The 24,701-nt window shown below is 54.1% G+C and overlaps 1 protein-coding gene across 1 annotated transcript; it reads right to left on the bottom strand.

The window, feature by feature from the left end:
• Positions 1-4,098: 4,098 nt before the first annotated feature.
• MATN1 (matrilin 1) lies at positions 4,099-14,001 on the bottom strand. The gene is made up of 8 exons (XM_074377005.1): positions 13,719-14,001; positions 11,673-12,019; positions 8,989-9,211; positions 7,801-7,926; positions 6,930-7,352; positions 6,184-6,336; positions 5,254-5,333; positions 4,099-4,603 (listed from the first exon to the last, which is right to left on the bottom strand). The coding sequence occupies exons 1-8, from the start codon at positions 13,813-13,815 to the stop codon at positions 4,553-4,555; spliced, it is 1,500 nt and encodes a 499-aa protein (XP_074233106.1). The 5' UTR covers positions 13,816-14,001; the 3' UTR covers positions 4,099-4,552.
• Between the last annotated feature and the right edge of the window lie 10,700 nt (positions 14,002-24,701).

Genomic DNA, 24,701 nt, shown 5'->3' with positions numbered 1-24,701 from the left:
CATACAGCTGTGCCGAAAATCATGCTTCTCCGGAGCAGTTCCCCAGTTAGCTGAGAGACTGTCTCCCGGGCTATAGACCTCAGTTTGGCTCAAAAAAATCTCTTTTCTACTCCTATGACAGATGGTTTATTGATTATTTCGTCAACACCCTAATTCCTCTGTCTGCTGTCACAGCCGGAGTCTCGGTGTACCTCTCTGTCTAATGTCTGTCTGCTCCACCAGACTGTCAGCACCATGACCAGCAGACATTTTCCATTTTGTCCCTAGTGCCTGGTGTATGCTTTGGCCTTTTGCGATGCTTAATAAATGTGGAAAGATGGAGGAAAGGGAGGAAAGAAGATAAGGAGAGAGGAAAGGAGGAGGGAAGGAGGGAGGAATAGACCAGAACTGTCCTTACAGCCCTGACTCTCAGCTCCCTTCCCTCCCCCCTAGCCATATGCCCCTTTTCAGCTCTCCCTCCCTTCCCACACACTCCACTTTCCAGATTTTCCCTGCAGGGCTTCCCCCACCACAAGTTTAGCCCTCTTGCTACTTGCAAATCCACCTCTTCCGCCTCCTCCAGGGAGCCCTTTGGGGCTGACCACACCCTTGCCACGCCCCCTGACTGTCCAGGCACCTCAGCATGATCACTGCCAGAAGGGCACTGTTTCCTGCTGAGGAAGCTGAGGTCAGAGGGTGAAAGAGTTTGTTCAAGGCAAGGGGGCCACGGGGAACTCACACCAGGGCTGTGTGACTCCAAAGACAGGGCTGCTCCCCCCCTCTGCTATCACCTCTCCGTGGACCTTTCCTGGAAACTCGAGGTCTGATGCTTGGTCCCTGCCAGGCCAGACAGTTGCTGCTGGGTCAAACAATCCCGTCTGACTTCATCAGAGAAGCGTCAACAGCTTCTGGTCTTTGAGGACACACCGTGTGCTTCTTGGGAGATTTCTCTCCATTGACTTCTTGTTTTTGGCCATCTCTCCAGCTAACAGATGAAGAACTAAGGCCCACAGGGAGGTGGGATGACCTGTCCAGGTTCACACAGAAATAAGTGAAGCTGGAATGTCAGCCCATGAACACACGGACCTCTGTCTATTTTGTTCTCCCCTCTATTGCCCAGAAGGACTGTGTGGTATGAACATTTGCAGCATGACTGAGTGATGGAGCCGGCTGCTGTCCCTGGAAGCCTGCAGACTCATATACCCTCCTCGCCTTGCCTCCTGAGCCCTGGCGATCAGGCTGGCACCACCCGAAGCAGAGAGAAGGCTGTCTAGTATTGGCCTCCTGGTGGGGCTGGGGGTGGGCACCTATTAACATGTCACAGGAGCAGAAGGCTTGCAGAGAGCCATGGTGCACACTCTGGGGTGGCATCCCAGCAGGTAACAGGTGCCCCAGGTGGCACAGCCACTGGAGGCCAGGTGGCCACAGCATCTCGAAGGACATCAGTACCAGATGGGAGCCAGAGAAGTGTGTAGGAATCTGACAGGTTTGGGTGTACCCCTGCGGCCAGGAAACCACCCTGCAGTGGGCACCAGTGATGCACTAGCTCCACTTTGGATGTAAAATGTGGGTGGGTGATGTGCTGAGTGCTTTCCCATTACTCACTCACACCCTGCAACCCTCTGTGGGGCGGGGCTGGTAGTTCTCCTCCAAGGATGTAGCCTGGGGGATGCAGGTGGAAAGGCAAGCTCCCAGGCAGCTGAGGAGCTAGAAGTCAGGGTGGTCTGAAAGCTGAGAACCAGGACACAAAGGTCCCCACGTAGGTGGGAGGACACAGACATGAGAGGACAGCCAAGTCAGGGCTTTTGCCTTCCCTGAAATAGAAACTGACTGGACCGTGTTTAACTTTGCTGCAGTTTCCTGGGTGTCTCATGTGTGGCCAGGCAGGGAGTGTGGCCAGGCCCAAGCAGGCGGACCAGTGAATGACCCCATGTGGTAGATTAAAAACGGCCATGAATTCCTTGTCACTCTCCCTCCATGCAGAGGTGAAGTTTATCTCCTCATTGCTTGAATTTGAGCAGGGTTATAACCGCTTTGACAAACAAAATGTGCTGAAAGTCATGCAGTGCCAATTTGGGGTCTCAGACCCAAGAATCTTCTGGAAGCCCTGAGCTGCCATGTAAATAGTCCACTTCCTCCTGCTGGAGAGTGCATGTGGAGAAAGTAAGGCTCTGGTACTCCTTGGGTAAAGAGAGCGAGAGCGAAAAGCAAAGAGAGACAGAGACCCAAATAAATAAAATGCAAAAAAAAATAAAAAGAAAGAAAGAAAAGGAATATATGTACATATATGGAGACTGAAACATTATGCTGTGCACCAGAAATTGCAGCAACAGTGTAAATGGATGTAAATAAATAAAAAGCCAAAGACAGAGACCTCACCTGGCAGCTGTCTTTACCGAGGCTGCAGTCACGTGAGCGAGTGGTGCCAGATGTTTCAGCCTGACTGAGACCCAAACCACAGCAGCCCCAGCCAGTACCACATGGAGCAGAAGAAACACCCAACTGAGCCCAGTAAACCACAGAATCACACAAGAAGAGGTGGCTGTTTTAAGCCACTAAGTTTTGGGGTGATTTGTTACGCAGCAGTAGATAACTGAAACAGACTAGAAAACCATCAGCAACCTAGCAAATGCTGCTTTTCTCTTTCCTGAGGACAGAAGCCCCCATCTCAGCCTTCCAGCACAGCCGGAATAAGAGAGAGACCACACAACTCTAGCACCTGCAGCCAGGTAACGAAGGTCTCCGTGTCCAAATTCCCAGAAGAGAGAGGCTGATTGGCCCAGCTTGGGTCACATGACCCCACTAACCAATCAGCTGAGTCCAGGAGGCAGGGTGACCCTGCACCAACAGGTATGTACTGCCACGCCGCCCCCATGTGCTGGGGGAGGGGAGTGGGGATAATCTTAGAAGACAGGAAGTGTGGGCTGAGCCATGGCCACAGGGGCGGTGACAAGGAGCCTCCAGGGACAGCAGAAATAAATCCTTGCCCAGGGCCGTAACAGACAAAGGACTCGGCAAAAGGTGTGTGTGGTGATGGCGAGGTCCCAGGTGGTAGTGTGACGTTCACATTACTCTTATGAGGTTGAGCTGTTGTACTGATGTGGCTCCGGTGCTGCTGGTGGTGTTATTTACCTCCTTGAACTGCCTCTAAGGGAGATCTTTCAGGATGATCTGAGCTTCTTATAAAAACCTTTTACATGCCTTCAAGTGTGAATTGAGTACTAATGCTAAAAATGCCCCATTAAACAAGAATGGGTTCAGAAAATCACCCAAGCTCCCCTTCTGGGAGGTGAGGGATTGAGACTCCAGAGGGGCCCAGGACAGGGTCCGGGGGTCATGGAGGCCAAAGACTTCCCTTGTGCTGTTCCCAAGGCGGGGGCTGCAGCTGTCTGTGTTGGGGGCTGAGGCTCCCTACACAGAAGGAAGCAACAGAGAGGACTCCAAGGGGGTGTGGGGACGGGCAGGGGAAGGAGGGCCAGCCCAGGCTCAGGCCAGGACCCTGAGTCTCACAGGCACATGCACACACACACACACACACTCACCCCAGGGGCTTCTGGTACAAACTAAACTCTTTCTCTCTTCCTCCAGCTGGGATGAGGGTGAAAGAGCGTTCTGCTCAACTGAGGTCCCTTAAAGGACAGGACTGTGTCTGTCCCATCGGCCACCATCTCCCCACTGCCTGACGCAGGGCACATCCTCTGTTTGTTGTCTGCATGGATGGATGGATGGATGGATGGATGGATGAGGGGATGGTTCTATCTGGTGTCTTCGCCCTTCTTCTCTGAAGCCTTTTTCTTTTGATGTCTTGCCGTCTTAGATTCAAGCCTTGTCTCTCCAACAAGTTCTCTCATCACTCAAATGCTCGGCTTTCCCATCTGTAAAATGGGGATGACTCAAGACTGTTCTGGGTAAGGTCACTGGGAGGATGAAATGAGGCGGCGTCAGTGAATTTGTCATTGAAAAAGCAGGACAAATGGGAGCCGGTTTGGAAGTCGTGGCTGTCACCCCTGTTACCACCACTGTGGCTGTCCTGCAATCGGTCCCTTCACCTGCCACCCCCACCAATCCATCTTCCTGCTCCCTAAATAATCACGCTGCCTCTGGCCTCTTTTAGTGCTTAATCACATTTAATTGTTTTTCAAAAGGGAACAGAGAAACAAGAAAAGTGATTCACAGCACTCGCAGTCAAGAAAGGGTGGACTAAAAAAATAGGAATATATTAAGCTTTTGATTAAAAAAAAAAGCAAACGCCATCCCTCTCACTCTCACCCCCGTGTTCTCCCTCATGCACACGCGTCCCTGCTCCCAGACACACGCCTGCCCTCAGGCACACACACACATGCTCCCAAACACACACACACTCCCAGCACACGCACTCAAACACACACTCCCCCCAGGCTCGCAGGACGGTGGGTGAGGGAGGGGCCTGGTGCCATCCCAGGCCCCCACCTCCCAACCCACCATTGCTGAAATGGCAAAGCTAGACTAAACTCGGGCTCTCGGGGACACAGGCAGGACTCTGTAACCTGCGCTTGGGGCGAGGAGATGGAGAGGCCGTGGGGGACAGGTGGCCTTAGACAATTCTGTTCTCCAGGATGGCCAGCCGCTTACTCACAGCTTCCAGTGGACCAGGAGTTAAGGAGAGGGGCAGGTTGACCAGAGCAGAGCAGTGATGGGGGTGGCACCTGCAGTTGGGACCCCCCCAAGACTTTCTCTCACTCCCCTCTATAGCGTGTGTTCACCCCAACATCAAAATTTATCCATCCACAGCCCTCACAATGGTGACCTCCAAAAATAAGCAGGCAGTCACAGCGAGCCCAGAAAGCCCAGCCCCACCCAGTTGCAGGTTCAAGCCTGCTGGGTCCCCCACCTGGTCCCGCCTGAGCCAGGGTAGCTGTTTGGGACCTAGCCCCATTTGAGTGGAGACTGGTGGGGTTCATGTCACCGAGAGCCTGGGAAATGGGGAACCCATGGGCGCCATGTCCTGAGTACATCCGGGACTCTGTGTGTATCCCGTGTCTAGGTCTTGGCTTCTGCCTCAGTTTCTCTGTTTACGCCCGAGGAGCCTCTGCTTTAGCAGGGGCAGTACCAAAGCTGGTGCCAGCCTGCCGGGCCAGGCTCCAGCCTGTCTTCAGCAGGAGGCAGGCAAAGAGGAACCCACCCCAACCCCACCAGCCAGGGGCGCACAGCTCTGTCCTCTCCCCACAGTGCCCTCCCCCAGCCCATCCTCCTGCCCCTCCCCCCACCCCGCAGCGTCCTCTGGGAAAGGATATGCTTCCTGGTCAGGGCCTGCAGCAGCCCCTCCACTTTGGTCTGGAATTTCACAAGGGACTCGCAGGCACACGGGTCTTCCTCTGGGGTGGACAGAAGTGGGAGAAGAGAAAGGTGATGGTGAGTGGTTGCCTGGGAGGTGGGAGAGGCTGGGTAGTCACTGCCGAGGGCCAGGACTAGGGAGTCTTGGGGAAGGATGGGGCCTGGGAGATGTAAGAAGGCAGAGAGACACATAGAGTTTTTGAGACAGAGCTCCCAGGAGTGATGGAGGGGGCAACCCCTGAACGTCTTTCTGCCTCAAAGCCCTGACAAAGAACACCAACAGCAGCATCCCCACGCTGACCACCTACCACGTGCAGGACACTGTTCCCGGGGGCCTCTGTGTCATCTTGGTGACTCCTCACCCCGACTCTTTGGGTTTTAAGTCATTAACCCCACTTTACAAATGAAGACCTCGAGAAGTAACAGAACCTGCCCATGGTTCACAGCTAGTTAGTGTCAGAGCAAACATGCAAACTCTGGAATTCATGCTCTTTATCACTGGGGACCAGTAATGAGGTCACCAGCGAGGATCAGGGGAGGTAGCAAGTTTCAAATCCTGGCTCCTCCCATTATTAAGTTATTCCATCTCTTTGGCCTTGGTTTTCCTGTCTGTAAAATGGGGATAATAACATTCCTACCAAATAGGACGGAATGATTTAATATTTGGAGAGCTCTGAGAACAGTGCCGCTTGTGTAAGAGCATCCAATATATGCTCGCTGGTCATGAAAGTCGGACCGGCCAGCCCTCCTCCGGGTTCTGCCCACTCTTGGTGCCGCCCCAGCTCCTGTTTTCCCCACCCACATCCAGTTCCAGGATGGCTCCCCACACGCACACACCCAACCCAGAGCCCCACCTGCCCTCCCATCAACACCCTTTCTGGCCTCACTCACCCACACAGATCTTCTTCTGCAACTTCTTGCCAATCTGGTTGATGGTCTTGAAGTCAGCCGTATAGAAATAGTGCTCGGCCACGGGTTCCGAGGCGATTTCCCTCAGCTCGTCCTCCACGGCATTGCCCACACCCACGGCAAACATCTTAAAGCCTGCCAAGAGGAACAAGCTGAGTAACGGTAGCCATGGAGACAGGCTGCCAGGCTGAGCCTCCTGGAGAACACCCAGGCAATCCACACCAGACACCTCCTGGTGGCAGATGCTAGAATTGCAGGCACAATGACTGGGGGGAAAAGACATCAAGGAAATCAACGTTTACTGAGGTTCTACTGTATGTCAGACCTGTCCTAACCCCCTGCACCGGGAACTTTGTGATCTCATGTAACCCACATAACCATCCCTCTGGTGGTTATTATTATCCTCATTTAATAGGTGATAAAACTGAGACTCAGGCTTGTCCCAAAGTGGGGCTGCCTGCCAACAGTTGCTGTGTTCTTGGGAACATTTAACTGGAAAAGTTCCAAGCCTCACCTACTAAAGGGCCATCAGAACAAGCCACTTACTTTTCTGGGGCCTCAGTGTTCTCATCAATACAAGAAAGAGTTGGACAAACCAACCACTCCTCATTCACACTGAACCTGGGCTTAGGGCACTAATCAGGACAGACACTAAGATAAACTATAGTTGAGCTGTTCTACGTGTACCCCTGGCCATCGGTGGTGTTCAGGGTCCAGGCAGTACCTACCGAGATCCTTGGCTTTCTTGGCAGCATCATTAATGTAGTCCTGGCTCCGGCCGTCAGTGAAGACGATGCCCACCTTCTGGGCACCAGGCCTGGCCCCGCTGGACACGGTGAAGGAATTGTCGATGAGGTACTTGAGGGCAGCCCCAGTCATGGTGCCCTTCTCCATGTAGGACATGTTCCGCACCGCTGCCTTGATGTCCTTCTTGGTGTGGAAGCGGCCCAGCGGGAACTCCTGGCGCACGGAGCTCGAGTACTGCACCAGCCCCACCTGGGCCAGCTTGTCCGACACGTCCAGCGTGTCCACGATCTGGTTGATGAACTTCTTCACCAGCTCAAAGTTCTCCGGCCGCACACTCTTGGATCCATCAATGAGGAAGACCAGGTCCGTAGCGGAACTGCCACCGCCACTGCCACCGCTGCAGACTGGGGAGGGCGGGGAGGCAGGGAGACAACGTGGAAGGACGTGATCACCCATCCCAGCCACTGGCTAGGTACCCACCTCACCCAAGATCTGTACGGAGGATCATCCCCAAAACTCCCTCCATGAAGCCCCGTTTTACAGCATTGAAATCTGAAGCTCTAAAAGCTGCTCAATCACACAGCTCAGAGGTAGTGGCACCAAGTTTTGAACTCAGGATTACGTCACTCCTTCCACCATACTAAACCCACCACCCTCTGGGACAAAAAGAGGAACAGTAGTCAGGAGAGAACTTTGTGCAGACACCAAACTCTAGAAAGCCTCTATCTATCGCCATTGCAGATTGGTCCAGAGGCAAAGTGCAGGGAGGCTCCCGTGGGCTTCCTGGGTCCTGGCCAAGGCCCTGCCCCCTTCCCCACCCTCCCTGAGCTGGACTGTTTCTAACCCACTGACCATTGCAGGTCTTGCCATCACTGTTCAGGGTGAAGCCCTCGCGGCAGGCGCAGGTGTAGGAGCCTGGGGAGCTGAGACACACCTGCTCGCAGTCGTGGTCCCCCGTGGCACACAGGTCTGACACCACTGTGGGGACAAGGGGAGACTCAGAATCTCACGGTCACAGGATCTCGGGCATCTCAGCCAGGATGGCCCCTCCCATGTTCAGGGCAACTGAGGCCCCCAACAGGGTGGGGTCCAGGCCCCAGACGCTCAGCCTAGGGCCAGAATCACTGCAGCAGGGCTCACACCCCTGGAGAAGTTGCTGATAATAAACTAAAACTTCCTGCTAAAGGGGTCTAGGCCACGGGGGCGGGACCTTTCATCCCCTGTCCTCACTGCTGTATTCCAAGTGTCCAGAGTGGTGCATGAAGCAGTGAACACAGCACAGGGAAGGCGCTCAGCAGGTATTTGTAAAATACCACTGGGCATTATTTCCTTGAATCCTCACAATTAGATTCATGCTCGTCTTAGACCCATTTTATAAATGCGGAAAGGTCCGTACCCTGCCCCTGCCCCTGTTCTTCTGGAGACTGCAACTTCTGACTAGTCCCGTCCCAAAGACCTCCCACAGGCCCACCTCTTATTTGTAAAAGGCTCTGAACTTTCTCCTGCTCAATGCCCAGGCCTCTCGGACCCTCCCACACCGCTTAAGGCTCCGGCACCCCAGCTCCTCACCCTCCCTCCACATCCAAATAGCATAGGCTTTTTTAGGCCCTCCCCTTACTGGTTTCCTTCCTACCAGGACATTACCACAAAAAGGGCCCTAGGTGTCGCCTCTCCCCGACTCCCTTAACTCCGGGCTGGGACTCGCCCGCAGATCAGGCCGCGCCGAACCCTGGCCCCGCCCCGGGCGCTGGTTCTACCTCAATCTGGCCAAGGCTCCACCTCCAACCTTGCCGCAAACACACTTAGGCCCTGCCACCAGCCGTGGCCCCGCCCCCGGTGTTGGCTCCATCTCAGTCCCCACCCTGTATAGGCCACAGCCCCGCCCAGGCCCTGCCCCGCTGACACTCTAAGCCCCGCCCCCAGCTCTGCCAAGCCCCGTCCCTGCCCTGGCCCCTCCCAGACGCCGGAGGGTACCCACTGTCCTCCACCCGCCTTCCGCCATCGCCACCCCGAGCCTGATCCATCCCCCGCCCCGCGCACAGCAGAAGGCCTCCTGGAACTTCTTGGACAGCTTCTCGATGACGCTGTAGCTCTCCACGTAGTCGATGTGCTCGTCCTGAGGCTCGCTGGCGATCTGCTGCAGCGTGGCCTTGTCCACGCGGCCCACGCCGATGGCGAACAGCTCGATGCCGCTGGCCCGGGCCCGCGCAGACACGTCCCGCACGCTGTCCTGGGGCCTCCCGTCCGTCACGACGATGACCACCTGCGACACGCGGGGCGCATGTGAGGCCGGGGCCTCCCACCCCGCACTGGGTGGTGGGGGGCGCTTGGCCCTCCAGTAAGACCCCGGGACGGTTGGCAGAGGAGGAGTTTGCCCCGGAGAGACGGAGTGGCTTGTCCCAGTCTTACGGCTACCTGGTGTCAGGTGTATCTCCCCGCCAGGGTTTCGCCCCAGGGAGTAGAACCTGGGTAGCAGAAGAGGAGACAGAGCTCCTCTGACTGAGAGAGAGACGTGGCTGACTAGGGCGTCTGGATTTCTCCTCCCTCGGGCAGGCTGTTCTGTGACCATCTGAGGACAGGGCCTTGTCTCCCGCATCTGACTGGGACCCTTGACGGCAGGGCGAAACCTGTGCGCCCAGCACCATGCAGTTCTACCCTTTGACCACCGGAGGGAGGCAGAGGCTAAGGAATGGCACTTCCTCCCACGAGGCAGGTGGTTCCCGCACAGCCACCCAAGGAGTGAAGAAAGATGTCACGTTTCCTCCCTCCATTCTTCCCTCCATACTACCTGCCCTTTTCTAAAAGCAAAACACTTCCCTTCCCACAAGGCTCCTGTGCTTTATACCCTGGATGGGGGGACAGGAGGGGATCCTGGCGTTGAGCCTGGCCCTCACCATCCTCTATCTGAGCCTGCCCTGAAGTCAGGTCCTCGCAGCTCTGCTGGAGCCTGGAACTCCATCCAGCCCCCGCTGGCTGCTTTTCTGCTTCTGACCTGGGTCTGCTTCTGATTCCTGCTCCCCACGCCTGGCCTGGGTGCCTGACTCCCTGTCTCGGTTACCTGTAGTATAGTGGTTAAGGCAGGTCTGGGCTGGAAATACGGCTCCAAGAGTCGCAGCTCACCTTCCTGAGCCTCCCTTCCTTCATCTGGAGAAAGGGGTTGTGGCGAGGTCCGCGTGAGATGATGCATGGTAAGAAGCCCGGAAGGGGCAGCTATTATTTTTGTATCATTACTCTTGCCCCCTTAGGAGTGATCTTGCACAATCTCATGCCCTCCAGAGGCCTAGGCCCCTGGCACTGAAAACAGAGCCATGACTATTCACTGCCATGAGCTGCCATATTCCTGTGGTCCCCACTGTTCCTCTTCCATCCCTCCTTGGGACTTTCCATCCACCTTGCAGGAGCCTCCCACAGGTGAATGCCAGGCTGGACACCTAACGTCTGGTGCCAGCTCCCTCAGACCCTCTGTCTCACCAGCTGGAGGAACTCCCCTCATTTGCCCAGCCCAGGCCACTGGCCCGATCAGGAGTGAAATGGTTAACTCTGGAGATACCACAATTACAGATGTCACCACCATCCCTTCACTACCTCTCCATTAGGCTCACTGGGGACCACCACATCCTTTTATCACGACCAACCTCAGATCAGACCTTGTCAATGTTCCCCATCAAATGGGCCCTGCAGGCTGCCTGATACATCATTTCTTTGAGGGCTGTGATGGCTGAGATCATGTGCTATTATTGTCTGTGAGTCCTTCCATCACTTGTTAGTTGGGCAAGTTGCTTCAATACCTTATGCTTCAGTTTTCTCTTCTGTAAAATGGGAATCCCACCTCTGTGCAGGATCATATCATTCAACACTCAAGTGTCAGGCATGCACTGCCTGCCAAAGAGTTGGGTGTGGAGGGGGATAGGAAAGAGTACTGCCCTAGGCTGCGGGCCTGGGCAGGGAAATGGGAACTGCTCAGGCTGTGATGCAGAGGGGCAGGAGCTCGTGTGAGGACTGCTGACCAGGACAGGGAGAGGGCACCTGAGCAGGCTCCAGGCCCTGGGCTGAATCCTGAAAAATTACCATGGGGGTACAAGACCTGTGGAAACGCTCAGCACTCTGCCTGGAGGCCTCCCAGACTGTGCAACTTGGGGAGCATATCTTGGTTCTCCTGAGTCCTCGCCCTCCAAGGGTTATTAAATAAAGACATCACTAATGCCTACGTGGGCATTATGAGGTGCTAGGTGCTGTTCTGAGCCCTCTATGCCCGTGAACTCATTTGATCCTCGTAACAGACCTTGAGAAGGTGTAGTTACTCCCATTTTGTGGGTGGGGAAATTGAGGCACGTGAGATGAAGTTAACTGCCCAGGGTGGTACAGCTGGTGTGGTGAAGCAGGGGCCTTGACCCCAGACAAGCTGGTGGCAGTGTCCACACCCTTAACCATCACATAAGCATCTGGACTGTCTCTGCCTTAGGGGAGCTCAGGATGGCTGGGGAGCCAAGGTCAACTCAACTGAAAGAATCAAGGGCTACCCAGAGACCTTAGGCTCCTGGGTCAGAGGGTGGGGGACCATGAGTTCGAGTCCCAGCTCGGCCAGTCACCTTAGTTAGGTTGCTCCCCAACTATCAAATGGCCGCCTGGGAGGGGTGTCGTAAGAATTAACATGCAAGCAGGCAGAGCTCTTAGCCCACAATGGGAGCCTACAAACAGCGGATCCCAGCAGGGCGGGGCCCTACCTTGCTGATGTCAGGGGACCTGGGGCGACCGCCTTCAGCTTCGCTTAAGGCCTTGGTGATGGCGAACTGGATGGCCAGACCCGTCATGGTGCCAGTGGACAGCGGCTGGATGCGGCGCACGGCCTGCAGCAGCGCGGCCTTGGAGCTGTGGGCCCGCAGAGGGAACTCCTGCTTCACGGAGCTGGCGTAGTTGACCACGCCCACGCGGGTGGCATTGGGCCCCACATCCAGCGACTCGATGACCTGGGACAGGAACACCTTCACCTTCTCAAACTCCACAGGCCGCACGCTGCGTGAGCTGTCGACAACAAGCACCAGATCCGTGGGCCGGGTCCGGCAGAGGTGCCCTGGGAGGGGGCGGGGGGGGTGAAGGCAAAGAATAGAGGGCAAAGGTCAGGAGACTGGATGGAGGCAAGGGAGCAAAGCACCCACGGCCACGCAGGTCTCGCCCCGAGGCCTCAGGCAGGGTAGGCGGGAAGTGAGCCAGGCTGGCTGGTCCTATTGTCAGTGCGGAAGATGCTTGGCCAAGCAACTTGCCAGAGGCCCCCCGGCTCAACCCCATGGGAAAGACAGAGGCTTGAATGGTGCCTTCACCTCTCTGAGCCTCAGTTTCCCATCTGTACAATGAGCAGATGATCACTTTTTTACTGGATCCTTTGAGGACAAGCAAAAGTGCTTTCAGGGTGTTAGCACAGAGCTGGGCACATGGGGTGTCAGGGCAGCAAAGGAGATGACATAGCCTCACTTCTCAGGTTTCAGCCCAGAGGGGCTGCCATAAATGAGGGGCAGCTCCTTCCCCTCGCTGAGCAGGAGGGCACTGAGTGTGGGCCCGAGGGCAGGCACAGCCTTGAAGGTCAATGCCGCACCCATCAACATGGCCTCTTTCATCTGAGCATCAAAGCGAATCACCAGAGTGAACCCAGCTGGCCCGGCAGAGCCTGCCAGCTGGTGTCCAAGAGCAGGAAAAAGGGCGGGGGTTCCTGGTGGCCACCTTGGCAGCCTGATTAAGTGGGCACCCTAGACACACCCGCAAGGAGAGATGTCTTTCCAGACAGCCAGGGAGCCAGCACCAAGTGCTGGGCAGTGCCTGGAGCTGGAGGGAGGCAAAGAGGGGTCTGAATCCCAGCTCAGCCACTCAACGGCCCTGGGCAGGTCATTGAATCTTTGAAGCTTCCCTGTTCTTTCTGGTCGGGAGAATAGGCTTAATGCTTGATGTTATCACTAACCCGGACCTGCAGCTGGGGGGAGGCTCAGTACAGAGGCCCACCCTCTCCGCCCAACACTGAGTCGCTCCCAAGTGGGGATGCAGAAGGAATCAGGAGAGGCAAGGTGTGTGAGACTGCCCCAGCCCCCAGCCACAATGCCCTAGGCCCTGGCATCAGAGTTCCTCAGGGGACCTCAGAAACCAGCCTGCAACTGGTTCCCTGTCCCCACTAGCTGAGGTTACAAATGGGTAAACTGAGGCCCAGAGAGGGCAAGGGAAGTGGCCACACCATAGAGCAGTGGATTAGGAGCCAAGAGGCTCTAAGACTTTCTCATTCTGTGGTCTTAGACAGGTCCTCCCCTCTGCAACCTCAGTTTCCCCATCTGTACAGGAGGACTTGGGCATTCTAGGCTGAAACTCTAAGGGTGGTACAGCTTGTAGGGAGCCCAATCCGGGACGTGCTGGGAGGGCTAGCCAAAGAGGGGGATGTCATCTTGTCTCCCCCCTCCCAGATCTGCACTCATCAGAGAGCTGTGAGCTGAGCCCTGGGCCTGGTACTGCTCCAGACATCAGCGGGCTCCCCAGACAGCTTCTGCCCTCAGCCACCCAGAAGGCCATGGTCCCTGAGGGCAGCCCAGGAGCTGTGAAGCCACTCAGGCCCCAGACAGAACAGACTGAGGTTCACCCCTGCCCTGGCCCTTGTGAATGTCACAATCTCTGTCTGCTCCTGGGCCAGCCTGCAGACCACCCCTGCCTCCCAGTGCCTCTCCCCATCCTGGGTTCCATTAAGCCTCTGTCTGTCACAGTGCCCAGGGTCCCCCAACTCACATGGGCCTCCTCACCTCTGGACAGGGGGACGAGGCCAAGTACGCGTGGGGCCTGGAACAGCAGCAGCAGGAAGCCGCAGAGCACGAGGCTGGGGCCCCAGGTCACCCTCATGGTTCCAGCAGTGCGGGCGGCAGCAGCACAGTTGTAGGGGGCAGAGGGGTCCAGGTCTTATCAACCTCACTGCCCGCCCAGCCTCCCAGCCAAGCGGCACCCCACGGACATGGGGGCGGACCCCTTGGGGGCGGGGCCAGGCTGAATGGAGGTGTGTGTGCGGGAGAGGGAGGGAGCCGCCTGGCCTGGGCCCCGGAGGCCCCTCCAGCCACAAGGGCTCCTTTGCCTACAGAAGCTGCAGCCCGAATCCAGGAAATCTCAGGTGGGTGGAGGGTGGCTCCAATGGGGCCCCAAGCCTACACTAACCCGAAACCACCACTCCAAGCCCAGGGAAACCTGAGTCCAGCGGCCTGGCGCCCCAGCCCTGCCCCGCACCCTCATCCCACACTCAGACCCTTCTCACACCTCCGGTTCCAACCCCAGGTTCCTCAATGAACTCACTTCCCCGTGTCCAGCCTCGGCTGTCCGCTGCCTCTCCACATATACCCTCCTCCCCAGCCGCACCTGGGCCTCAGAGGCCCCCTCAAGCCCTTGCCCACAAAGAACCATCTGCCCCAAATGCCCGTTCCTCCCGCTTACCCTCCGCCTAACAATCTTTCAAGGTCACATTGGATCGAACATGTACACGAGCCCTCAGCAAGGGCAAGGCAGTGGAGCAGACGGCTGAAAGCGTAGACCAAGGACCCAGTGACATGGGTTTGCTCTCTACGGCCTGTGTGACTATGGGCAGGTTACTCCACCTCTCTGTGCCTCAGACTGCCCAGGATTGATTGGAGGAGCCAACTTCTATGAACAATCTCGTTTAATTCCCTTGACAACCCTGTGAGGCAATGACTGGTATTACTCTCATCTCCCAGATGAGGAACTGAAAAACAGAATTGTGAAATAACTTGTCTAAAGTCACACAGCTAAGAAGTGTCAAGGCCAGGAGAGGGCCCCAGGCTGGTGCTCTCAGTCACCCTGCTTACGCGGGTGGAGGGGTCTTCATGCTCTTCTCTCCCCCAGCTCCCCTGGGTTAGAACCCTCACCCTGTGCTTCTGAGCATTGTCTGACTCAACCACTAGTGGGTAAGCATCCAATTGATTCGCCTCTGCGACGGGGCCCAGCCCAGGGTCTGCACAGAGGAGGCAAAAACAAAGGCTTGTAAATAAAGAAACAGGAATGGTCCCCACCATTGCATCTGGGTCCAGTGGTTGATGGGATAGAGTGGAAAGTGTGTGGGGTTGGCCACCTGAGAGACCCAGGGGAGCCAGTTTCAAACCCACTTCTGCTGCTCACCAGCTATGTGACCTGGAGCTGGTGACTTAGCCTCTCTGAGCTTCGGCTTGTCACCATGTGAGATGGCAAGGGAACGGTAGCTCTTGGCTTGCCTGCCTCACTGTGAGGAGGCAATGAGAGGCTGGAAGTGAAGATGGAGGTCAGAGAATGATCACCATTCTGGGGGTATAACCATTAATAACTTAAGACCAGTGCACTTCACTCTGTATAAATAATACCTCAATAGAAGGAAATATATAGATATTTTTTAAAAAGTGATTGCCAGGCACAGGAGACCCATTGCTGAAGATTGTCACAATCTTCAGCAATGATGATGGTAACCATCCCTTCCACAAGGGACTCGGCAGTCTCTGGCTCCTTTGTTCCCCCAACTAACCTGTGATGTCAGCAGAGCCAACAATATTAGCCCATTTGTCAGATGAGGAAACTGAGGCCCAGAGAGGTTCATGACCTGCCTGAAGCCACCCAGCCAGCTGAGGGGCAGAGCCAAGCTCGGAACTCAAGTCTCATTCCCCTTTGCCCCTGTTTTAGAGAACAAGGAAGTTAAAAGCATTTCCTTCTGACTTTTCCAATTTTATTTTCATTTATTTATTCACAGCCCTCCCCAATTCCCAAAACCAGCTGAAGCTGCTGATTTATTTTCTCGCTACGACTTGTAAATCGAACTCTCTTCCCCAAGAGATGCCGCAGCGCATGGTCATTGTGGCCCTCCCATATCACTTCCCCAAATTGTGTTATGAATGTGTTACCTGCCCACCCCCACCACCCCCTGCCCCCTGCCCCAGAGGATGTCTGCTCCCTCCAAGCAGGGGTCTTGCCTGTCTCCATCACCAGTGAACCCCTCAGACCTGGTGTGGTGCCTGGCACAGGGTATCGGGGGAGCAAATGAAGAAATGAATGAAAAGAAGGAACTAATGAGAAACTGGGTCTATTTCCATGGTAATTAACAAAGGTCAGACTAGGGTGGGCGATGGCGATGGGTGGCGAGAGAGGCACAGGGCTCCCCACCCCCGCCCCCAACCCCGCACTGAAGGTGGATGAGCAGAGCGTGAGCTGGAGTCTCCTCGCCCACCGCCCCCTCCCCGACAGACAGGGCTGTGCCAGAGCCCAGGGTACAGAGCCCTCTTGGCCAGGGCAGCAGGGGGGCCCGTGAAACAGCTCTTTCAGCTCCGTCTCTGAATAGCAGTTCTATGGGCTCCTCAGAACACAAGTGCCTTTTCTGTGTCACTTCGCTCATTAGTGGAGCCACAGAAATATGCTACAGGTAAGTTTGCAGGAACAGAGGTGGGCTCCCCCAGAAAGGGCAGCTTTCACATTCCATAGCGGGGCAAGGGCTTGGGGGAGTGCAGGGGGGGAGACCTGGAAGTTCAGTATATACATTGAGGAAAGAAAATAAATATTTGTGTTTTTAAAATGTGAAACATTTTTTCCCCAGGAATCAAAATCGGGAACAGTGTGGCCCGTATTGGCCAAGGAGAAAAAAATGCATCAATGGGCCTTCATCGAGGCTGCTCCCTAGTTAGACAGGCAGCCGTGAAGGGCTCCCCCTGTTCCCTCTCCTTTTTTCACAAACCTCAGGTTTCCAGGAACTTAAGGCCTTTAGTGTTTTATCCAAGAGAATTATGACCAAGTGAGAGGCCCCTGGGCAGAGTGCGGGTCGGGGGAAAGCTCACAGGACTTCCCCTCCTGTGCTCCAAGCTCAGTTCTTTTCCTAAAGAGCAAACCTGGGTACCTCTCAGTGCAGCGTGGTCCAGGGCCACCTGGCTCCTTCGTCCTTCCAATCATCATCCCAGTTTGCTGGATCCACATATACTTTTACTATCTTTTGATAAATCTTTCTCATTAATTAACTTTAAACCAACTCACTTTTGGAAAAAAAATTTTCCCCCTCTTAATAAATAACAGCCATGAAATCACTGGCTTGATGTACAGTTAACCTGTTTATTCCAATATGCTTTCAAATAGATTCAAAACTAGTTAAATTTAACTTTTTCATCCACACACACATCACCAAAAAATTACCTTGCATTTTGCCGTTGGCGCACATGCCAGACACAGGGTTCCTATGAAGTGAAACAATTTTGGAATCAAACAGAGCTGGGTTTGAGCCCCTGTTCTGTCTCCTGCCAGCTGTGTTGACATCAGGTGACTCCCTTTGTTTTTCTGTTCTTTGATTTCACGTCTGTAATGTTGCGATCTCAGTGCCAATGTCAGTGTTTACTATTTACACAGTGCCTTCTTGTATTAGTCAGTATGGAAAAGGCTACGTTACAGTAACAAGCAAGCCCTCAGATCACAGTGGCTCAACACAAGGGTTTGTTTCTCTCTTGTAACACAGTCCAGGGCTAGACGAGCCCTCCCCAAAGCTGCCTCCAACTTGCTAGCCCATAATTTCCAAGGTCTTTGTCTCCAGCTACGTAGACAAAAGAGAGACAAGGAGCACCCATCACCTGACTCTGCCTAGGGATGGAGTGATTCAAGGAGGGGGATGTGGGTATTTAGTGAGCAGGACACACGCTGTCACCCTCCCCAAGCCAAAACAGCTTCTGCTGGCCTTATACTACCTCTACTTGAAAATTCAAAATTAGCTGAGCATATAAGGCCCTTGAGACCCTGTTTCTTGCCACCTTTTCCAGGCCACTGCTGGTCCCCCCTGCACTGTCATCCTCTCTTCTCTGCCGCCAGATGAGTCTCTCCCTCCTCAGCCTCCTTCAAGCACATTTTATCCCAGTCGCAGCAGGTTCCATTTCAGATTTTCCTCACTGGTCTTGGGTAGTCTGGCCCCACGAGACCATGAGAAGGCGGACTCCACCATCCATAGTAGCTCGTTACTGGTTTGTACTCAATAAACGGTGACTCGTTTTATCCAAACCGTGAACCTCAGGCTCTGAAGGAAACTCGAAGGTCTTCTAGATACCTAGATACAAGTGCACCCAGCCTGGCCACCCGTCATACTCACCTGGAGACGTTATTAAAAATGCAGAGGCCACCCATGGGGGATGCCTTCTTGGGGCCAGGGGTTCAGCCCACACCACTGTGGCCGCTGTTAGAGCTTTCCGTGTGGGGTGGCTCCTGCTGTCATTCACTCCGGAAGGAGGAATGAGCATTAGGAGGCAAGGGCTTAGATTAGCACCGGGAACGCTAGCAGACCCAGCTCATGTGCCAGGACCCTTCAGCCCATCGCTAAGTTCACCTACAGCTGCAGTGGCCGCTCTCCTGAACACTGGCAGTGAGGACCCCCCAGGGCAAGCCTCAGCCAGCGAAGGATGGGAACTGTGGATCAATACCCCAGGTTCCCCACTGCCCGCTGGACAGTCCTGACACGTGTGCCTCACAGTTCCTCGGGGGGTCCCCAGGAGGAGGGAGCCCCAGTTGCCCACTGAGGTGACCTGTTTATTGAAGCACTTTTTATTGGCTTTTAGCTCTTCCCCGCCTCATTTCCTCTCTTGCTGTACTTCCTGGGACCACCTTCCAAATAAATAAACTGTTCCCAAGTCCTCGTCTCAGGATCTGCTTTGGGGGGAAACTTAAGCAAAGCAAAGGCAAAGCTTTCTCAAGTGGGGTGTCCAAGATGAGGACGTGTTTGGGGCCCTCCTGGAGATGGGGGAGATCAGGCCCCTGACAGGCAGGACAGGTGAGGGCAAGGAAGGGAGGTGTCCATAGGGGACCCCTGGATCAGCTGCGATCTACAGGTCACTGAGCAGAATCCTCACACAGCTGCATTTGCAAGTTACTCTCTGTTTCATACATCCTTCAGTTACCCCCAAACTGTCAATATAGTTTGGTTAAGGTGTTTCAAAAAAAAAAAAATACAAATTCCCAGGCTCCATCCAGACCCAAGGAATCTGCATTTCTAAGCTTTCCAGGTGGTTCTGATGTAACTAAACCACCCATCTCACCCAGCTTTCTCTATGAAACATAAATTCTCTCTCCGTCTCTGGAAAGCTGTTGTCTGACCTATGCTGAAACACCCCCTGGACCCGGAGCTTGCCCCTCCCCAGAGTATCCCATCCAAGCGCTGAGAGGGAGCCCTTCCCCCAGGGTGACCACACCCCCGCTGATTTGATGCCTCCTAATGAAAACCTCCTCATTTCCTACAAGCATCCTTTACAGCATGGGGATTTCAGCCCCTCACCAGCCTGCTGCCGGCTCCCAGGGGCATCTCAATGTGTCTCTTCCCCTTTCAAAAATTTGCATTCCGATTTTAGTACCATCCTCCGGCTAGCAGAGCCGAGCAGTTTTCTCCCCCATTTTCCAAGGTACCTAACCTCTCTTCGTGCTGCCTGAAACCCCTGCTGCTTTCCCCTCAGCCTCAAAGCAGAGCCCCTGGATTACCCGGGGCATGTGAGGATGTGCAGACAGCAGGTTTCTCACCTGTTCTTCCTTCAGTCTCAGAACTCTGGATCTGCACTGACCAAGACCTCAGACATGCAGGATCGTGGCTGCGGCACCACTCAGACATTGAAAGGGGACAAAATGAAACTTCCTCCAAATCAGAGAGGGGTGGTGCGTTTATTTGTTTTGTTTTGTTTTGTTTTGTTTTTTCCATTGCTTTGTGACAAGCTTAGGGGCTTAAAACAGCATAAATACAGTACCCCACAGGTCCTGTAAGTCAGAAATATGGGTTCTCTCCTCAGGGCCGCACAAGGCTGAAATCAAGCTGTCAGCTGGGCCTTGTTCTTTTCTGGAGCTGAGGACCCTCTTTCAAGCTCACACAGTGGTTGGCAGAATTCAGCTCCTGTGGCTGTCAGACTGAGCACCCTCTCCGGCCCTCGTTCTCTTGCTGGCTTTTACCAAGAGGCCCTTCAGCTCCCAGGACCACAGTTCCTTGTCATGTGATCTCCCCCAAGGCCTCTCATGCTTCAGATCTCTCCCATACAGAGTCCCCTCATCTGGAAGAGCCCAGTCCCTTTTAAGGGATCACCTGATCAGGTCAGGCTCACCCAGGATAATCTCCCATTCTTAAAGTCCACTTGCCAGGTAACATAACCCAATCCAAGGAATGACTATCCCATCCAATTCACAGGCTCCACCCATACTCAAGTGGAGAGAATTAGACAAGGTCATAGGTAATTGGTGGCTTCTAAGAATACTACCCACCTCAGGTGGTATATATGGGCACAAAACAGGGTGGGGGGAGGGCAGGGCGTTGACAAGGAAACACAGCACTTTTATAATACAAAGGAATCTATTTATAAAACAGAAACAGACTCACAGACATAGAAAACAGAATTATGGCTGCCAAAAGGGAGAGGGAGGAGGGATAAATTAGGAGTATGGGATTAACAGATACACACTACTATATATCAAATAGATAAGCAACAAGAACTTACTGTATAATATAGGGAAAAATATCAATATCTTATAATAACCCATAATGGAAAATAATCTGAAAAAATAATATGTATAACTGAGTCACTGTGCTGTACACCTGAAACTAACACAGTATTGTAAACCAACTATACTTTAAAAAAATCCAATTCAAAAATGGATAGAGGGAGTGAATACACATTTTTTCAAAGAAGACATCCAAATGGCCAACAGGAACATAAAAAGACACTCAGCCTCACTACTTATCAGAGAAAGGCAAATCAAACCATGTGATAGCCTCTCCCACACCTGGTAAAAGACAAGCTAAAACAAGCCCTGGTGAGAATGTGGAGAAAAGGGAATATTTGTTCACTGTTATTTCAGCGACTACGTAAAACAGGATGGCAGCTCCTCAAAAAATTAAAAATAGACTTGGAACCTTGTGTTCCAGCAATGCTCGAACAATACTTCTAGGCATATGTCTAAAAAAATCAAAACTAGGTCTCAAAAAGAATAAAAAAGAAAGAAAGTAAGAAGTACAGCACTTTTCAGTTTGGAGAAAGCTGCTTCAGGGTCAGTTCTGGAAGGACTGGGTCCTAACATGCACACCAAAACCACAGCCCCGTAGTTACTCTCCAGGCCTTTCCCCTGTGGCGCCTTCAGCAATGCAGGGTGATGGGAAAAATGCCCTTTGGAGTTTGACTACCTGAGAGCAAGGTCTGGACCCGTTGTTACTCACGAACTGCCTATGGCCCATCGAGGAAGGTTACATTGTCAAGGCTGTTTCACCTACAGACTTCGTAAGGACAATAAGGACATTCAATGCCAGAAACATTTAAATCTTTCCTTCCCACAGTCTCCCTACGACACCTGACGTTATCTCTCAGGCAGAGAGACGCTGGGAAAGGACACGGTGACATCGCTGGCAGGTTTCTATTCCTTCCATTGTCCCATCTGAAACGCCCTAGAAACCTTAACTTTTCCCAAAATCCTCTGACAGGAATTCAGTTCCATCAACATGTAAAATTTCAGCAACTTGGCCCTGGCAAGGTCAAGGCTGAAAGTACTGTGGTGTCATCAGTTGTAAGTTATCAGAGGGGAGACTCCCAGGCTGGAGTCACCCTCTGACCTGTAGTCATATCCCCAGACCTCTAGATCTGTCTCCCTGCCCGAGCTGTCCGCCCCAGCACGTGGAGCAGAGGCAGCTGTGAGGTCAGTGTCCTGTTCGACCACCTGGGCCAGGGAGGCAGCAGCAAACCTGTTTACCAGATGGACTCTGTTTGTTTAGGGCTGTGGCTCCCTTGTGTTGGCAACTGCCTGCCAAGCCCAATGCCTATTGAAACGCTCTTGGTGGCTAATGAGGCCGGCTTCCTCCTGGAGTCCCAGGAGAGAGGCTGGAATGTGACCGCTGGCATCCAGAGAGCCCAGCCAGGCCAGCAGTGGGCAGGGGGCTGTGGCCACAGAGCCCCAAAGTAGCTGCTTCTCACCCCCAAAGGTGGTGCTCCAACAACCCCCAGGCCCAGCTTCCTTTAACCTGGGAACTGCTTTTCTTGAGACTTGAAACTATTTCTTTACAAACTGGAGATTTCATTGCCTGATTGGACATGAACTGCTGGTCTCTTCAAAAGTTAGCAGAGACCTCTGGAGAACTTGCCCAGAAACACAGGACATGGCTTCTTCATCTGCAAAATGGGTACACTCATCCCCACCGCCCCGGGGTTCTCGCAGTGCAGCTGGGTTGCCCGGCCTGTTTACGGCCCCTTCAGGTTGCAGCCTCTGTGTGTGTGAACCACCCTCTCCCGCGGTTCGTCAGACCTCACACATGCTGTCTTGGTCTCAGGCCCTATAAGCAGTCGGGCCGGCTGGAAGCCAGAGGCTGGAAAGGGCAAGGAGGTGTGTGCTTTCATGTGAGGGTGTGTCCTGGGAGGCCACTAGTCAGCATCGCATCCCGCTAATAGGATAACACTTCCTTGAACCTTGGTGACACCCCACCCCCATGACGTCCCACCCACATGTCCATGGATGGCACTCACCTCCCTCCTTCCTCACTCTCCTGACTCCAGATCTATAGGCACAATTGCCTCCTGAGCACCTCCCATTACGTGGTCCCCAAGGTAGCACAAATACAAAGCTCAGTGCATCTTCTTTTGTCTCCTGTCCTGTATCCTCAGGTCAGAGCTAGGTACCACCACCCTAAATGCTCTCCAAACCTGGACCCTAGTCTGGTGACCCTCTTCCTCTCTCACTTCTATATCCAGGCCCTGCCTCATGAATCTACCCAGCCCCTTGGCCAGTGCCTGAGTTCATGCCCCCAACATACCCCACCTGGACCGTTTCCCACATCACCTTCTGTCGGGGCCCTGCACCCACAGCGGACTCCTGTCCTCTAGCACAAGCGCAGGGCTCTTGCGCCAGGCCTGTCCTCTGTGCCAGGCATACCTCAGTCCCCATCTTCAAGGGGCTTTCCTAGGTTCTGAACTCTGCTTGCCCTGCAAGGTGGCTGAAGGGGGCCAGGAATGACCAGAGGGAGAATCTCAGGTCCCATCAGGCCTGTCAAGTCAAAGCCCAGCTCTGCCCCTCAGCTGACGGTGACTTTGGGCCAGCGGCTTGTCTGCTTTGAGCCTCGGGAAGAATCACCCCACAGCACCGCATGTGGGGCAGGTGGGGAGTCGTGGAGATGACACACTGAAGAGCCCACTCAATGATGGGGACTGTCCCTGCTTCTATCACAGCCCTTGAGCATCACTGGGGTGCTCCCTCCTGTTCAGCCACAAGGGCTTGATTCTGTTGACTCTCCTTCCCGCCAAGAGACAATTCGTCTGTCCAGGCAGCCCTCACCTGCCTGGCCTGCACACAGCCTCTCTTTCCTGGGGCCAGCTCCTTTCTGGGCATCTGGCTCAAATAGGCCCTCTCAGTGGGTCCAACCGGCCCTGTCAAAGGACCCCTGTATGAGCCTCAAATGGGCCATTGATGGAGCCGCGGTGAGGGCTGCCCAGTGATGGCGGGCTGGCTTGGCTTGGCTGGGCCATGCGACTTCCCCAAACCCAGCTATTTCCTGTTCCTCGGGCCAGTCCCCTCCCGGCCTCCTGGCCACAAGGCACAATTCCACTACACATCTCAGCCTGTTCTTTGGCTTCGGGCCAGGGGTGGGGGTGGGAAGGAGGATGGGGTGTCACCCCAGCTGGTCCTCAGGACCACGGCCACAGCCCCTTGGCATCTTTTGGGTGAGGATGCAAGGCTGGAGGCAAGGCCAGTCCCCTCCTCTTACTACCTCTGCCCCCAACCCCCATTTGATGGGGCTTCTAGGGGACCTCTTCATATGGGTCTTCACAAGAACAAGAGCTCACACAGACTAGGACCCCAGCCCCCTTAGCCTCCACTTGAAGAGTAGGGAAGAAAAAAAAGGCACTTAGTCTAATCCCTGACTGCTGTGTGGCCTCAGGAACGTCACTTGATGTCTCTGGGCCTCAATTTCCTTATGTGTGAATAGGAGGTCGCTGTCCATCTCTATTAGAGCCTCACTGTATCAGTTGTTTGGGGATCTGGTAAAAATGCAGATAAAATCCGTGAAGAATTCTGCTAACCCCAAGAAAAACTGACAGCCCCAGAAGATTGACAGCACCTCTCAAATCCCCTTCTCCCCTTCCCCACAGGATGACTTCACCAGTCTCCTATGGGTCCCTGCATTTGGTCTCTTCCATCCTAAAACCCAAGCCTGACCCAGTACCTCCCCTGCCCAAAAACTCTCCAAAAACCCCCATTCCAGGATGTGCCCACGCCCCTGGGCACAGCATTCAAGGCTCTGTTAGGTCCCCTTTGGTACTGGGGACGGAGCCCAACTCAATCTGCTTTGTGTTTGCTGCTGGCTTCACTCTCAAACAGCTCAGCTGGGGAAGAGAAAAAGAAGGCAAGAGGGGAAAAAATTATTGAAGAATTTGATCCCTGGGTCCAACCATGCCTGAAAGCAGAATTCCCTGGATTTTTCATTTATGTGAGCCAAGACGCACCACGACTACCATTTTGTTGTTACTGTTTTAAATAAACTTGTTTCACTAAGGTTTCTGTTACTCGCAACCATCTTCCTGTAAATGCCCTTCTTGGCCGAGGTTAGCCAGGGTGGGCTTGCAGCCAGAGATCCCTAATGGACACAAAGGTTCTTCGTGATCAAGGCCTGGAGAGCCTGCCAGCCACCTTGCCCCCCTCTCCCCAGTTGCAGCCACATGGGACCACCTCCCCCAGCTCGTTTCCCACTCTGCGAGGTCTTCCACATCCTGCTACTCCTGCCTAGAACATCCTTC

This window comes from Camelus bactrianus, chromosome 13 (assembly GCF_048773025.1).
Source record: "Camelus bactrianus isolate YW-2024 breed Bactrian camel chromosome 13, ASM4877302v1, whole genome shotgun sequence".
Taxonomy (NCBI): Eukaryota; Metazoa; Chordata; class Mammalia; order Artiodactyla; family Camelidae; genus Camelus; species Camelus bactrianus.
The sequence above is the reverse complement of the archived record's forward strand: the minus strand, read 5'-3'. Positions and strand labels throughout refer to the sequence as shown.

Excerpts from the sequence above, each read along its gene's own strand:
- MATN1 (XM_074377005.1), bottom strand. The coding sequence starts at position 13,815 with ATGAGGGTGACCTGGGGCCCCAGCCTCGTGCTCTGCGGCTTCCTGCTG. Across the intron at positions 9,212-11,672 it reads GGTCCCCTGACATCAGCAAG|GTGGTCATCGTCGTGACGGA; the intron begins GTAGGGCCCCGC and ends CGCGTGTCGCAG. Across the intron at positions 4,604-5,253 it reads TGCAGGCCCTGACCAGGAAG|CTGGAAGCTGTGAGTAAGCG; the intron begins CATATCCTTTCC and ends ACTCCTGGTCCA.